Source organism: Peromyscus maniculatus, chromosome 23 (genome assembly GCF_049852395.1).
Source record: "Peromyscus maniculatus bairdii isolate BWxNUB_F1_BW_parent chromosome 23, HU_Pman_BW_mat_3.1, whole genome shotgun sequence".
NCBI lineage: Eukaryota > Metazoa > Chordata > Mammalia > Rodentia > Cricetidae > Peromyscus > Peromyscus maniculatus.
The window spans coordinates 54,749,142-54,764,252 of record NC_134874.1 but is presented as its reverse complement, the minus strand read 5'-3'; the positions used below and the strand labels follow the sequence as shown (position 1 = coordinate 54,764,252).

The window sequence follows — 15,111 nt, the reverse complement described above, 5'->3', positions numbered from 1 at the left end:
GGCCTGAAGAGGTTGCTGGATCCCCTGGACTGGAGTTACAGACAGTTGTGGACCACCACGTGGTTACTAGGAACAGAATCTGGGTCCTCTGGAAGAGCAGCCAGTACTTTTAACTACTGAACCATCTTTCCAGCCTCGGTTTTTTATATAGTGCACAACTTACTTGCCTGGTACTTGCTGAGGTCAGAAGAGAACATTGGGTTCCCTGGAATTGGAGTTATAAATGCTTGTGAGTCACCAGGTGGGTACTGGGAGCTGAATCCAGGTCCTCTGCAAGAGCAGCAAGTGCTCATAAGCCCTGAGCCATCTCTCCAGCCCAGTTTTAAGCATTTTTGTCAATAATAGTTGACAACTACTTGGTCCTAAAGTTGAGAAGATTACATCTGGCAGAAAAATTAAGACATAGCAAAAACATTTAAAAAGGAAGGGAGGGAGAAAGGGAGAGAGGGAGCAGGGAAATTTGCATTTGTCTTGTTATTCCCTCCACCCCACTCCTTTAAAAATATTCCTGGCTGAGACAGGAGAGATGGTTCAGCAAATAAGAGTGCTTGTTGCTATTGCAAAGGGCCCAAGGTGAATTCCCAGCATGCACATGGAGGCTCACATATTCCTGTAGCACCAGTTCCGGGGAATCTGATGCCGTCTTCTGGTCTTCTTACCACCAGGCACGAACATGGTGCACATAAAGTAAAAATAAAGTAAATGAAATATTGTTTACTGTTATTTAGAACACGTGTTTATTTGTTTATTTTTAGGCTTTAAAAATGTTTTATGTGTATGAGTGAGTTTGTTTGTGCATCATGTGGGTGAAATGCCTGCAGCAGCCAGAAGAGGGCATCAGATCCCCTGAAGAGGGAGTTACAGATGGTTGTGAACTGATAAGTAATGCTGGGAATCAAACCCAGGTCCTCTGCAAGAGCAGCCAGTGAGTGCTCTTAACTGCTGAGCTCTCCAGTCCCTGAGGCACATATTTTAAAGAAAACAACTCTGACACAATTTACTGACTAACACATTTTAGATATTCTGAAAGTTATAAAGTTATAAAGAATGTTAGCCGGGCGGTGGTGGCGCACGCCTTTAATCCCAGCACTCGGGAGGCAGAGGCAGGCGGATCTCTGTGAGTTCGAGGCCAGCCTGGGCTACCAAGTGAGATCCAGGAAAGGCGCAAAGCTACACAAGAGAAACCCTGTCTCGGAAAACCAAAAAAAAAAAAAAAAAAAAAAAAAAAAAAAAAGAATGTTAACACAAACAAACCAAAAGCAATCAAGTGTTAATACCTTTGCAAAATTTCTTTTCCTGCCCATTCCACTTGACAGACTCAACTGATTGGCGTCTACAACTCTGCAATTACCCAAAGATAGCTGAAGCCTTTGTTCATTTTCAACCTGTAAGGTCGTAAAATAACGAAGGATAAAGAGGAATGAATACCTCAACCAGTGGGTTTCCTTGGTTTTTCACATGCTATCTGCTTGCATTTTATTTATTTATTTTCATACTGTCTTCCACTATGGGTTTGAACCTTTACTGAGCCCTAAAGAGCAAGACCTTCCCTATTCCTTGTATGCAAAATTATCTGAATAGCCTTTTTAAAAGTTACACTTGAGTTAATTTTTTGAAGGGAGTTTGTGGTAAAAATCCACCCAATGTGGCTCATCTTTTGCTTTAGTTGTTATTGGTGTTGATTTGACAAAATACACCTACAGAAGCTATCTGACCTAATGAAGGGTTTATCAGGGTTCCTGATCTGAGGGTCCGGTCCAGCACGGTGGATAAAGATCGCAGTGAGAAAGCCTCCAGCCGTGGAGGCAGGAGCTCCAGGAAGTATGGGAACTAGGGAACTGTGAATGCCTGTGCCCTGGTGGCTTCCTCCTTTCTCCTTTCATTCAGTCCTCAGTCCCAGACCACGGCATGGTGCCACCCACATTCAGGAAGGGTCTTCCCCCTTAGCTAAATGTCTCTGGAAATACCTTCATAGACACTCCCAGAAGTGTGTCTCCTAGGTGATTTCAAAGCTCCCCAAGTTGATAGCACCAACCATCACATTCTCTGATTCAGCAATTTCACTGTTTGAAATGTATTTATGTCAAAATAAAATAATCGTAGATAGTGATGTGAGTATACGAAACAGATAAGTCACTGGAGCCTCTTTGTCAAAAAAAAAAAAATCACAAACTATCTAAACATTTAACAATGCAGGACTGAGCAAATCTGTGAATGAAAGTTCCTAGAAAAAAATATGCAGCTTTCCCTGAACCTTCTACAAAGCTGATTAGTTGATTAGAACTTCAATAACTCTGGAGAGGTTGGAATGTTGCAGGTCAGGAGCCTAATTACAACTTATCTTGGGCTCTTTGCAGCTCTGTGTAGCATTAGCTTCCACCAACCCCAAAACTAAGAGTGTCCTCCACTCTGTTCACCTGTAAATATTTCCATTAATGTATTTTAAAAGTGTCTTTGCCGGGCGGTGGTGGCACACGCCTTTAATCTCAGTACTCAGGAGGCAGAGACAGGCAGGTGAATCTTTGTGAGTTCCAGGCCAGCTGAGGATACACAATGAGACCCTGTCTTGGGGGGGAAAGGTGTCTTGATTTCCAACTGTCTTTGTTCTTTTTCTATTAAAAACATCATGAAATTACTACCTGACCGGACAGAGCAGGGAACTTGAGGAAACTTAAGTCTTGTTCTAGGCCCTTGTTACTGATCTTAGTTAGGCTCTTTGAGATGAGAGCTGTCTTTTCAATTCCTTCAGTGGACTGTCACAAAGACATTAGACAGGATGCCACTACAGACTAATAATGGACAATGAATACTGGGTCAGGGCTCGATTGTAGATACCACAAAACCAACAAGACAGGTTGGTAAGCACACAGTGGAGCCTGCAAGTAGCATGTAAACATGTTACCTTTCTTCTTTTTAAAGTGCACATACCTACGTGCAAGTGAAAACATCCATGCATATAAAACAAATACATCTCTTAAAGCAAGAGCTGAGGGGGTAACTTAGGGGTAGAGCACTTACTCAGCAGGAAGATGGTCCTGGGTTCAATTCTTAACAGAGAAAGTAAAAAGAGGTTCATTCGGTATATGTCACTTCAGCTGTCAACGCACATACATATGCATCTATGTGTGTATATATGTACACACACACATACAGACTTATGTGGAGGACATATAGTTAGCCTTGCTGATTGGTAGAATCATACTCGTGTGTGTGTGTGTGTGTGTGTGTGTGTATGTAAATGTAAATATCAAAGTAAAGGCAACTCTGTTTTTTGTATGTTTTTTTTAAAGATTAATTATTTATTTTATGTATGAGTGCTCTATCTGCATGTACACCTTTATTTTAGAAGAGGACATCAGATCCCACTATAGATGGTTGTGAGCCACCATGTGTTTGCTGGGAATTGAACTCAGGACCTCTGGAAGAGCAGCCAGTGCTCTTAACTGCTGAGACTGTATGTTTGTTTGTTTGTTTGTTTGTTTTTGAGACAGTCTCACTGTGTAACCCAGATGGTCTTGAACTCAGAGATCCCCCTGCCTCTGCTTCCAGAGTGCTGGGACTAAGGGCTGCACCACCATGCCTGACAAAGCTTTTCAGAAGTTTCTGCAGTGTGTGTGGCCATTCTCCCTTCAATGATCTTCTGGAAGGGTCTGCCGGGGCTGGCTGTCCCCCCACATCAACTACTGAAGCCTATCGGGAGGAGAGAGTCCAGGCTGTGAGGGAGGGAGCCTGGAGGGAAAGGGACGGGAGGCAGCTTACATATTTCGTGTGTGCTTGAGAGAGGCGCTGCTAGGTTGCTACGGCAGGAGTCGTCCCCTGAATCTCCACAGGCCGCTGTCTACTGTAAAATGGTACAGGTTAGACTCCTGTCCGGCTCTAACGCGCTGTGACCTGACACCAACCCTGTGCCGTGCCGTGCCGTGCCCTGGGGTCGATGGCCTCCAACACAGCGGTGGTTTTCCCCCTGTGAAAAGCTGCCTAGTCTGTTTCTGAGCTCTCACATGCCCAGCCTGCTCCCAAACCCCGACGCAGCCAGTCCACATGACGTATGGCAGAGCAGCCAGTCCACATGACGTATGGCAGGGCCAGGCCGGGCGGGAAACAGAGACCGCATGGACCACAGCAGTGTCTGCTCTAAGAAGGCTCCAGGGCAGCTGTTCTCAACCTGGGGGGTCGAGACCCCTTTGACAAACCTCTGTCTCTAAAAATATTTATATTATGATTCAAAATGGTAGCAAAATTACAGTTATGATGTAGCAGTGAAAGGAATCTTATGGTTGGGGGTCAGCACAGCATGAGACGTATTAAAGGGTCAGTTAGGAAGAAGGTTGAGAACCACTGTTCCAAGTCTTCCCCATCCAGCCTCTCCAGGTACTAGTACATAACTTGGTTTTGGGACACTCTGACTTTGTGACTCGACTGCTTTTAAACAAGGACCTTGAGCCAGTAACATGGCTGAGTGAATAAAGGCACTTGCTACAAAGCCCGAAGACCTAAGTTCGATCCCCAGGACCCGCACCGCAGGAGAGAACAGACTCCCACAAGTTGACCTCTGACCTGCCTATGTGCCATGGCATACACACACAGATTTTTTAAAAAGATGACCTGTAATTGAAACCAATAACCAGAAGATGTAAAAGCTCCTAAGTAGTGACTCTATGTGAATCTAAGCAACTAAGCCTCATTGCTCTTTCCACACTTCCGCTAGGGCTGGGTTTGTAAATTGTCTGGAAGGCTGTCCGCTGCCGTAAATCGCCATTCCCAGCAAGGAACTTTCTCCTGTCAAGGCCACGTTCTCGGTCTGTTCCACCTCCGCAAACAGCCCATCTGCCGATGGCTAGAAACTGGCCCATGTTTCAGTTCTAATCTCCCTTTCCAAAACTGTTTTGGGCAGCTTTTGTAAGACTGAATCCCCCTCCCCACAGAAAAACTAGAAACTTCCATTCAAGATAAAAGGTGTCAAAATGGGAAGTTCCTCAGTTCCATGCTGATTGAACACCTAGTTACCTGGAATCATCTGGCAATTCAGCCAGAACCATGCCAATAGTCCTTCAGTTCTGATTCTGCCTGTTTCTGATCATGTCTTTGGGAAATTCTGGACAGATAACTGTATTTTAATATTTTATCTTTTATTTTTAAAACAAAGGTTTCTGCCCAGTGTAGTGGTGCATGCCTTTAATATCAGCACTCAGGAGGCAATGGCAGGCAGATCTGTGTGTTCAAGGCCAGGCAAGGCTATACAGAGTTCCAGGACATCCAGGGCTACACAGTGTCTTAGTGTCTACTATTCCTGTGAGGAGACACCATGACCAAGGCAACTTTTTTGTTGTTTTGTTTTTTTTGGGTTTCTCTGTGTAGCTTTGGAGCCTTTCCTGGATCTCACTCTGTAGACCAGGCTGGCCTCGAACTCACAGAGATCCGCCTGCCTCTGCCTCCCGAGTGCTGGGATTAAAGGCATGCGCCGCCACTGCCCAGCTTGACCAGGCACCTCTTCCGACAGAGAGTGAGACCCAGATTAAAGGAGTCCCCTCCAGCCTCCAGCCTCCAGGTCTGGATTAAAGTGTGTGTCATCGGCCTCCTCCAACAAGACCACACATTCTCCAAGAAGGCCACATCTCCTAATAGTGCCACTCCCTGTGAGTTTATGGGGACCAAATATATTCACACTACCACACAGAGAAACCCCATCTCAAGGGGGAAAAAAATTTTTTTTTCTAAATCTTATGTGTCTGAACGTTTTACCTGCATGTTAAGTATGTGTACCACATGCGTACCTGTGAAGGCCAGAAAAGGGTGTCAGATTCCCCCGGGGACTACAGTTAAGAGTTGTGGGTGGCCATACAGATGCTGGGACTACACCAGTCCTCTGGAAGAGCAGCCAGTTCCTAATGGCTGAGCCATCCCTTCCAGACCCATTATATATCTACGCAACCAAAGAGGAAAATAACCCAGGGTGGTTCTATGCTTCTGAATCCCGCATTTGAGGCACAAACAGTTCAGAGGCGGGCACCTTTAGCTGCAGTGAGTTCAAAGCCAGCCTGGGCGACATAGGACCCTGTCTCAAACAGATGAAGAACAAGTGGGCGGGACCAGCTCAGTTGTTAACTGTTCCTTCACAGGACCCGATTTCAGTTCCCAGCACCCACATGGCAACTCACAACCATGTAAGTCCAGTAGTTCCAGGGGATCTGATGTCCTCTTCAGGCTTCCATAGACACTGCATGGAAGCAAAACATATACATGCATCAAAACACACACCCCCCCACACACACACACACAAACTTTTTTCAATAGGTATGCGAGGTGGTGCACACCTTTAAAATTGGCACTGGGGAGGCAGAAGCATATGGATCTCCGTTTGAAGTCAGCCTGGTTGACATAGTGAAACCCTGTCTCAAAGGATAACTTTAAAAGAAATGTACCCTGTGCCTTTCCGTTTTCTTTTGGAGCTGGAGATCCGAACTCTACACACAGTTACAACTCCAACCCTTCCCTGCTGCGCTAGCCCTGGATTCCAGTGTCTGCACACCACGCCCACCATTCCTGAGGTGGTATTATTCCTTAGCTGTATTACTTCCTCTCCTGTTGATAAATTTGTAAATAAACCCGTTAGGGCCCAACCCAACGACCATACTGAACGGGACCGTTTCTCCCTGGCATATCGGTTAAGTGTGGTAGTGTTGTGTGTGGCTTGGATTTCTGTGCTATCATGTATCATGAATGCATTTCTAAAGCACAGCGACATTCTGCTCCTTTACTCAAGGAAGTAACTTGGCTGAACCCCAGGGAATTTCCCAAAATTGTTAGCACTGCTTTGCTTAGGGATATGCTTACATATCCCTAAAGAGCCTCACCTCTTCACGGGGCTATCCAACCTGTTTTGACCTAGTATTGAGATATTCCAAGGACCACAGAAATTGATGTAAATGGAAAAACAAGTTTAAGGAACTTCACAGCCCCTTATCTATGAACCTAATCAGTAGGCAATGGTTCACTTAGGACTTAAGCTGTGATGTGTGCAGGTTTGCAGGAATGTTAATACTGGCATGTTTGACAAAAAGCCATGAGGCTCTTCTCAGGTACATTGGCTCAAACCTGGATTTGGGCTTGGCCACATTCTGCAAGCCAAAGACCAGTATTTTCCCGTGTGGTTCGACATACTACACCACCTGAGCTATACTCGATTCCCTAAGCACCAAGGCAACTGTCTAAACCGCGTGTTCCTCTTCATCCCTTACCTTTCGCCCTGTAGTGTTCGTACTTTCCTCTTCCAAATTTCATTTTCTCAGAAGGTGGGGGTGGTGGTGATACAGGGTTTCTGTGCAGCCCTGGTTGTCCCGGAACTCAGTATGTAGACCTGGCTGGCCTCAAACGATCCCTCTGCCTCCCAGTGCTAGAATTAAAAGGTGTGCTCCACTAGTGAATTTGTGCCCAAATTTCACTCTAAACAAAGCAAACACATGTGGATGCACTTTACGGTAGTTTGGAAGCTGAATGCTAGACAAGACAGTTTGATACCGGCCAAATTCAACCCAGAAGCTAGTTAACGAAATTCAGCATGCCAGTGAGTCTCTCACACATCTAGGCCAGAAATGACTTGCAGGAGTGGTGGGTCCTGGGGATCAAATTTAAAAAAAAAAGGATGGCATCATTTTTAAATTACAAAAAATCCACTAGGTGTGGTGACACCTATCAGTAATCCCAGCACTTGGGAAGCAGAGGTGGGGATCCAATCTTCTGCTATATAGCGAGCTCCAGGCAAGCCTGGGTTACGAGAACACTCCTTTAAACACAGTACCAAAACCTATATACTTTCATCTTTTGATTCTATTGTGCTGTCACTGTCTCAAGCTTGAAAGTAATTCTACCTTTCCAAAACTGTTTATACAAGTTTTATATTGCATTACTTAATTTCCACTCACTTTCATCAGCTTAAAATTTAAGAGCCAAACCACAGTTCCAGGGGATACTTGCTTGGACACTGAACAGAACTCATTAATCCTCCAATTTAAGAGTTTTTTGTTCCATTTCTTGATGTTAAGATCTGAAGCTGGTTAAGCAAGGCAAACTGTTCCCATTCTTAACATCTTTAAAAGGGCAGCTGTCACGACACACCCACTAAAGCTACAAAGAAGTTCCTTGAGGCAGAGTTCACTTTTAAATGGATGGCTTACTAACAACAGATGTCCACAATGGCGGTTCTAAAGCACCAGCACCAACTTCCATCTGAGTCAGTGACTTGTTCCTAAGTCAGAAATCAAGATCTCTACAGCCGGAGGTCCACTACAGGCTTAGAACTGACGTGCGATCTCTGAAACCAACCCTTCACCTAAGAGTCATTTTAAATTGATCTTGTTAACTCACCACTTTAACATCTTGGAAGATTATGGTCTCTATCCATATTTGGGACGCTTGACAAAAACCTTTAGCCTATTTATATCATTTTAAATTTTATTACTGTTGTGTCCATGAGTGCAGGTGAGCACGTGGTCAGAACCGGGAGCTGGTTCCCTCCTTCCTCTGGAGGTGTCGCAGTCTTACTGGCACGGTCTAAGTGTTTTTAATGGGAAAATGCCTTGAGTTGTTGACTGCCAGGCACCAGCAGCGTGACAGAAAGCTTAAAGTTCTTAAGTGAAAGTCATATTTAATATTTAAAACCTCTGCAATTATTAGTTTATTAGTATCATCCAGGACTCATGTTCAGTATTCCTCCTCAAATTACATAAACAAACGCAAATGTAAAGAACCCAAGTCAAAATTATGTAACAAACAGCACTCCATCACAAAAGCGCATAAAATTACAAGAACGCTATTTTAAAACACTGGCACTTTAAGAGACTGATAATCTCAAAAAACCACAAAATTGCCAAATTGTTCCCTAACTGCTAAGAAGATTAAACATGACTAATGAATGAGTTTGGGTTTTATAAAGAAAAACCAAATGGATTGGACAACTGGTACTAATGTGCAAAGTTTATCGTCTTCTCTTGTGTCTGATTTATCAAGGAACAAATCACAATATAGGAAAATATACCCTTACTTTAATTTTAAATGTGGCATAATTTTAAGAAAAGCTGGCTCAACTAATTAAAAATACTTTCGAACAGTCAAGTTTCCTGAGCAATCCTTAGATAGATGGGCAAAGGCATGAATTACAGCCAGCATTCTCGTCAGAACTCATGTCAACACAAGTTTAACATGGCAGCCTTGTATTTTAAGCTCACGCTTTTGGGGATACATTCTCAGGTCTTAAACAGGGAACTGCAGAATGTCACTGCCATTACACAGTAATGGAAGTTAAGAGTCCTTGTGATTAGAATAGAACGTACTCTTCTATTAGTCCCTCAAGGACAGACTTTCAGATGGTTTGATTCTAATAATCCCACACCGTGTGATAGAATCGATCTTCGAGCATTCTCAGCTTTGCATGTAGGTCATGTACTATCTCTTATCCAACTGATCACGACTTTGGAGTTTCAACTATGGATGAAAATGTTACCCCCATCACAATATGCAGGGTGTGTAGATAAAAGCTTTTTTTATCCAGCTAACTATATGAAAAGAAAACACTGCAATAATTCATGTGACCCAAAATGGGCAAAAGCAAAAGACTAGCTTCCCCTTGAGAAGAAAAATTTCAGACCTATGAAAAGGACAACAATACTAATAAAAAAAATTGTATTTACTTAGAAGCATTCAGAATGTCAACAAAACAGCTGCAATTTTTTTTTGCAATTACAGAGTGGTATTCAGTTAACAGAACAACAATTATCTTCGTAATAAGCTGCATCAGAGACAACTGAAGATGAAAAAAAAAAAACAAAAACAAAAAATAAAAACAAAAAAAAAAACCTACTGTCCCCATATATAACTAATTTGTGCTGTGCACCAACAAGAACCTGCTTTAAATTTCCATGCCAATTTACAACCCCCAGACTGTACCAGGCAAGGTTAGTGGCTATTGAGAATACCACCAGGACAGGGCTATCTAAAGACACATTCGGTAGTGTGTTAACTATACAAAAAAAGACACTGTACAGTTTAAAAACAAATCTTACACAGCCTTACATTTCAATTTTTTTCTTTAAAAGGAGTGAGTTGTGTACAGGGGGGTTAAATGCTTTATAGACAAGAAAAAAAAACTGCGCTAGAACCAACTTATTCATCATCATCATCTTCTTCTTCATCTTCGTCTTCCTCTTCTTCCTCCTCTTCCTCATCCTCTTCATCCTCCTCCTCATCTTCTTCTTCCTTCTTTTTCTTGCTCTTTTCAGCCTTGACGACCCCCTTCTTCGCCGCATCGGGTTTTCCTTTAGCTCTGTAGGCAGCAATATCCTTCCAAAACAAAGGGAGGAGAAAATAACAGAAGACACACACACAAAAACATGACAGAACTTCAGTCTCCACAGCACACACGTCGGCCCACTGAACCTCCCAAATGACCAGAGCATGGGGAAAGGCACATAAAAATGAACAATTAGCAGCCCACAACTCAGAGATGACAGTCCACTATCGGTATTGCTATGCCTCACTGAGGTGCAATTATGTACCGCATCCTAACTCTCGTTTATGAGAACTAGAAGGCAGCGACTGATCAAAGGGTAACACTGCCACCTTCTGAACACAAAACAGCATTCCACAGGTTCATGGCCAGACCCTAGTTATTCATAGTAGAATACTGTGTGTGTGATATGCTAGTAAACACGCATTAACAGCTATAAATGGATTATTTTCAGAATAAATGAACTTAAAAATTAGTTTAAGTATTTAAGCATTTCAATTTAGGTATAGGAATCACAACTTTCCTTCATCCTATTTATAGTTACCTTGGCAGGCTTGAAATTTAACTTTTTTAATCCAAAGTGAACATAATGTGTATAGACAGTACAGTTATGTAGTTATTTTGCCTAACCTATTTTTGTACTGTATGCCTAACCATTTAAAAATCATTCTCCCCCAAAGTAACTACCCAATTTTCCTGAAAGTTGGAGACATCAAGAAATAAAATTAAAACAGCTTAAATATATGGCCTCAGCTCAAGTCAGACTCCATGCAATTTTTACAATTCCTATTGAAAAATGGACTCTGCAAGCACAAAGGAAACTGAGTCCTCAAGTGGAATCATTTCTTGTCCCCCTTGGGGGGAGAGCAAGCCCACACTCCTTACCTTCTCGTACTTCTCCTTCAGCTTGGCAGCCTTCTTCTCGTAGGGCTGCTTGTCGTCCGCAGCGGTGTTGTTCCACATCTCCCCCAGCTTCTTCGCCACGTCCCCGATGGACAAGCCGGGGTGCTCTCCTTTGATTTTGGGGCGATACTCAGAACAGAACAAGAAGAAGGCCGAACTAAAACCAGAAATTTATTTTAGAATTTGAACAAAACCAAGTGTTGTCAAACTTGTACTGTTTTGCAATATAAGGACCTACTAATCTCTTGTACTGATGCAGGATATTTTGAATTAGTTTTGAACAATTTCTAAAGATACAAAGGAGTCAAAAAACCCTTTGTAAGCGACAGAGGGTGTAAAGAAACCAACTATCTGAATCCAAATGCCTTGGCTAATGCATCTACCCAACATGAGTGACAACTTTGACACCTTACATACATGACCAGAAACTGGACACTCAAGGTAGCCCAATCAATTTGTATCTACCGTGAAACACCTCAAAATAAAAGCTGTACTCACGGAGGCCTCTTGGGTGCATTGGGGTCCTTGAACTTCTTTTTGGTCTCCCCTTTGGGGGGGATGTAGGTTTTCATTTCTCTCTCATAACGAGCCTTGTCAGCCTTTGCCATGTCTTCAAATTTCCCCTTTTCTTTAGCAGACATGGTCTAGAAAAGTTAATGGTAAACTTGACACAACATTTACTAAGGCCCGCGGTCTGAGAACAGCCAGCCAGGCCCCTTCATGTCATGTGGAAGAACTGGCTGTCAGTGTTTCAATCCCCCTTACCTTCCACCTTTCTGAGCACTTCTTCGAGAACTCTGAGAAGTTGACAGAGGCATCCGGGTGCTTCTTCTTGTGTTCCTCCCGGCAAGTTTGCACAAAGAATGCATATGAGGACATTTTGCCTCTCGGCTTCTTAGGATCTCCTTTGCCCATGTTTAGTTGATTTTCTAAAAGAGAGCACTCAATGTTAGCAACGAGACTGGGATGAGATTGACAAGCTTCAAACCGCTCAGGGTGGCAAGGCCAACCAAAGCCTGTGTTATTTAACAGAGCGGTGACGACAACCTCCCATAAAAGCCAGACAGAACATTGCAAACGCTTTGCTAACCAGTTCCTAGAAGCCAGAGAGAAGATAGGACACACACACACACACACACACACACACACACACACACACACACACACACAAAACCACGGTCCCCCAGTGTGATCACACAGAGTGTAGACGGACACACTCAAGCATTCGCTGTCTCTTCTAAACGACTGCCCAACCAGTCATTAAAAACCATTTTTAAATCTAAAAAAAAATTTTCTTAAACCGGGACGAAACAAACGCTCATTAAAAAGGAAGAAAACGCACCCTGTCCATTAGTGGATTTCGCAGTGCACAGGGAATGATCCCGTAGACCTTAGAGAATTACAGGCCTAGAAAAGGAGGCAGGGGGGAAAATCCCAAGCCCAAACAATGAATCCCCGCCGTGCACCTAAAGTTTGCCCAGCTCTACGGAACACCGCGGCTCCGCATCCAACTTTGCTCGGGCGGGCGGGCGGAGACGGGGCCGGGGCAGGCCGAGGCCGCCGCTTCCTATCGCTTTGGCCCCGAGATGCGTTTCTGCTCTGACTGCACACGTCCGGTCTGAAGTTTCTCCGAGTAAACAAGGATGAGGGACAAAAGCCACTCCTGCCGCCGCCGCCGCCGTCCCCCCCACCCCTCCCCGCCCCGCCGCCACCCCCGGGGGTGGCCCGGGGCCTGTTTATCCGTCCTTTTTAACACCGGGGCCCGTGCAAAGTTGGGGTGCCCCGGCGCGATCGCGCGCGCGCGGGCCCGGCTCCCCGCCCCCCACCCCCACCCCCGAACTTGGCCCGAGGCCGCCACGTGCGCCCGGAAGGCCGCAGGCCCGCAGGCTCGCCCGCCGCCCCCATTTTGTCGGCGGCCGCGGCGGCGCAGAGAGGAGCGCGCGAGCGAGCGGAGCCCCGCTCGAAATGGGGGCCGGCGCACGGAATGGCCGCCGCCTGCGCCGCCCGGGCCGCGCGTCCTCCCCGCCTGCGCCGCCGCCGCCGCGAGGGCGAGCGCGAGCCAGCGAGCCAGCGAGAATATGGCTCCTTCCCTTTGTGTGCGCGCGCCTATGTGTGAGTGTGTGTGCGAGTGTGAGCGCGCGCGCGGGCGGGGCGCTGGCGCACTCGCCATGGCGGCGGGGGAGGGGCGGGGGCGCGCGGCTCCCCTCCCCCCCCCGCCCCGCCACCCCCCCCCCCTCCCGCTCGCCCGCCCGCCCGCGGCCCCCGCGCCGTCTCCCTCCGCGCGCCCCGCCGCCCCCGCACGGAGAACGCGGGGCCGTGGCGAGGAGCGAGAGAGGAAGAAGAGGGAGAAGGGGGGGGAGAGAGGGGAAAAAAAAAAGTTGCCTCACTCAGAACTGCTGCGCCCAGCTCCCCCCGCCCGCCCGCCCGCCTTGTTTTCTCTCCAGCCAGCAGCAGCGCCGGGCCCGAAGTCAGCCATGTTCCAGCGAGCGCAGCGGCGCCGCTCCCCCCCTCCGCTCGCCCGCCCGCCGCCGCCGCCGCGCCCGGCCCGAGCCGCCCCGCACGGCCGCCCCCGGCCCACCCGCGCCGCCCTCGCCCGCAGCGGCGCCCCGCCCGCCCGCCCGCCGCCCCGCGCTCCCCGCCGCCGCCGCCGCCGCGGCCGCCCATGCAGCCGGGAAGCGCCGCCGCCGCCGCTGCCTGCCCGCCCGCCCGCTCCGCGCACGCCGCTCGCCCGCCCGGCCCCGGGGGCCACACAAACACGTTTTTAAAAAATTAAAAAAATAAAATCCTCATCGTCTGAAACCAAAAAAAAAAAAATTTTTTTTTTTTTTTGCGCCAGAGAAGCTCGGCCGCGGTCACCACCGCCACCGCCGCCGCCGCGGGTGTGAAGTGGCGGCCGCCCGGGAGGGAGGCCCGCGGCGCGGCTCGGCTCGGCTCGGCGGCCGCAGGGCAGCGTTCGCGGCGGCGGCGGCGGCGGAGCCTCGCTCCGTGCGCAGTTTCCCCCCCGCGGTCCCCCCTCATTTGCCTTTGTGTGGAGCCTGACCCGCCGGCTCCGGGCCGCGGGGCTCCGGCCGCCGCGCGCGCGGGCTCCCCGGCCGCCCCGCGGCGCCCGCCCCGCCGCCCGCCGTCCCCGCACTCACCCTCCGCGAGGCACCGAGTCGCCCAGTCGCCCGTCCGGCTCGCGCTGGCCCCGGCGCTGTCTCTATGGAGCTCAATGTACTGCAATGGCTGTGAGAGCGGGAGCCAGACGCAGCCTCCTCACTCTCTCCGCTCTGTAACATTACTCTCCAGCCAGCGCGCCTCCTATTGGCTACCGCCAACTCACCGGGCCCGCTCATTGGCCCGTTCCCTCCCATTGTCCTGACCAGAGCCCGCGCGCCATTGGCCGGCCCCGGGGACACGTCACCGAGGATTGAAACAGCGCGCAAATCTGAATGTGTGTGTGTGTGTGCGTGCGTGCGCGCCCGCCGGCCCGAGAGGCTGAGGCGGGAGCGGCGGCGGCGGCGGCGGCGGCGGTGGTGGAGGCAGCGGCGGCTCCCGGAGCAGCCGAGCTCCGTGGTGCCTGGCGAGGCCTGCGGCGGCCCCGAGCCCGCGGCGCGCGCGCCCGGAGCCCCCCGCTGCCGCCGCGGCCCCCGCCGCGTCCGCAGGCCCGGGCGGCTCCCGCAGGCCCGCCCCCCCCTCTCCCGCCCCGAGCCGTTGAGCCGCGCGGCCCGTGCTCGCCCAGGCCTCCCCCCGCCCCCGCCCCCGGAGTCGGCGGGCCTCGGGGAGGGAGAGGGGGGGAGGTCTGCGGGCCTCGGGACGGCCGCGCCGCTGCAGCCCACCCCGCCCCCGGGGCCGCATCGCCCTGCCCCGGAGGCCTGGTCTGCACCCAGGAGCAGCAGGCGCCCCGGTTGCAACCCAGCTCCTGGAACTTTTTTTTTTTTTTTCTT

General features: G+C 48.6%; 1 protein-coding gene across 3 annotated transcripts; it reads right to left on the bottom strand.

The window, feature by feature from the left end:
• Positions 1–8,643: 8,643 nt before the first annotated feature.
• Positions 8,644–14,773, bottom strand: Hmgb1 (high mobility group box 1). 3 transcript variants are annotated; one of them, XM_076561051.1, is made up of 5 exons: positions 14,323–14,773; positions 11,951–12,114; positions 11,684–11,829; positions 11,168–11,342; positions 8,644–10,335 (listed from the first exon to the last, which is right to left on the bottom strand). In XM_076561051.1, exons 2-5 carry the CDS (start codon positions 12,098–12,100, stop codon positions 10,159–10,161), a joined length of 648 nt encoding a protein of 215 aa, XP_076417166.1. In that variant the 5' UTR covers positions 12,101–12,114; positions 14,323–14,773; the 3' UTR covers positions 8,644–10,158. The 3 variants fall into 3 exon arrangements, with proteins under 3 accessions (XP_076417166.1, XP_006979676.1, XP_042123992.1); XM_006979614.4 differs by lacking the exon at positions 14,323–14,773 and adding an exon at positions 12,528–12,869; XM_042268058.2 differs by lacking the exon at positions 14,323–14,773 and adding an exon at positions 12,652–12,821.
• Between the last annotated feature and the right edge of the window lie 338 nt (positions 14,774–15,111).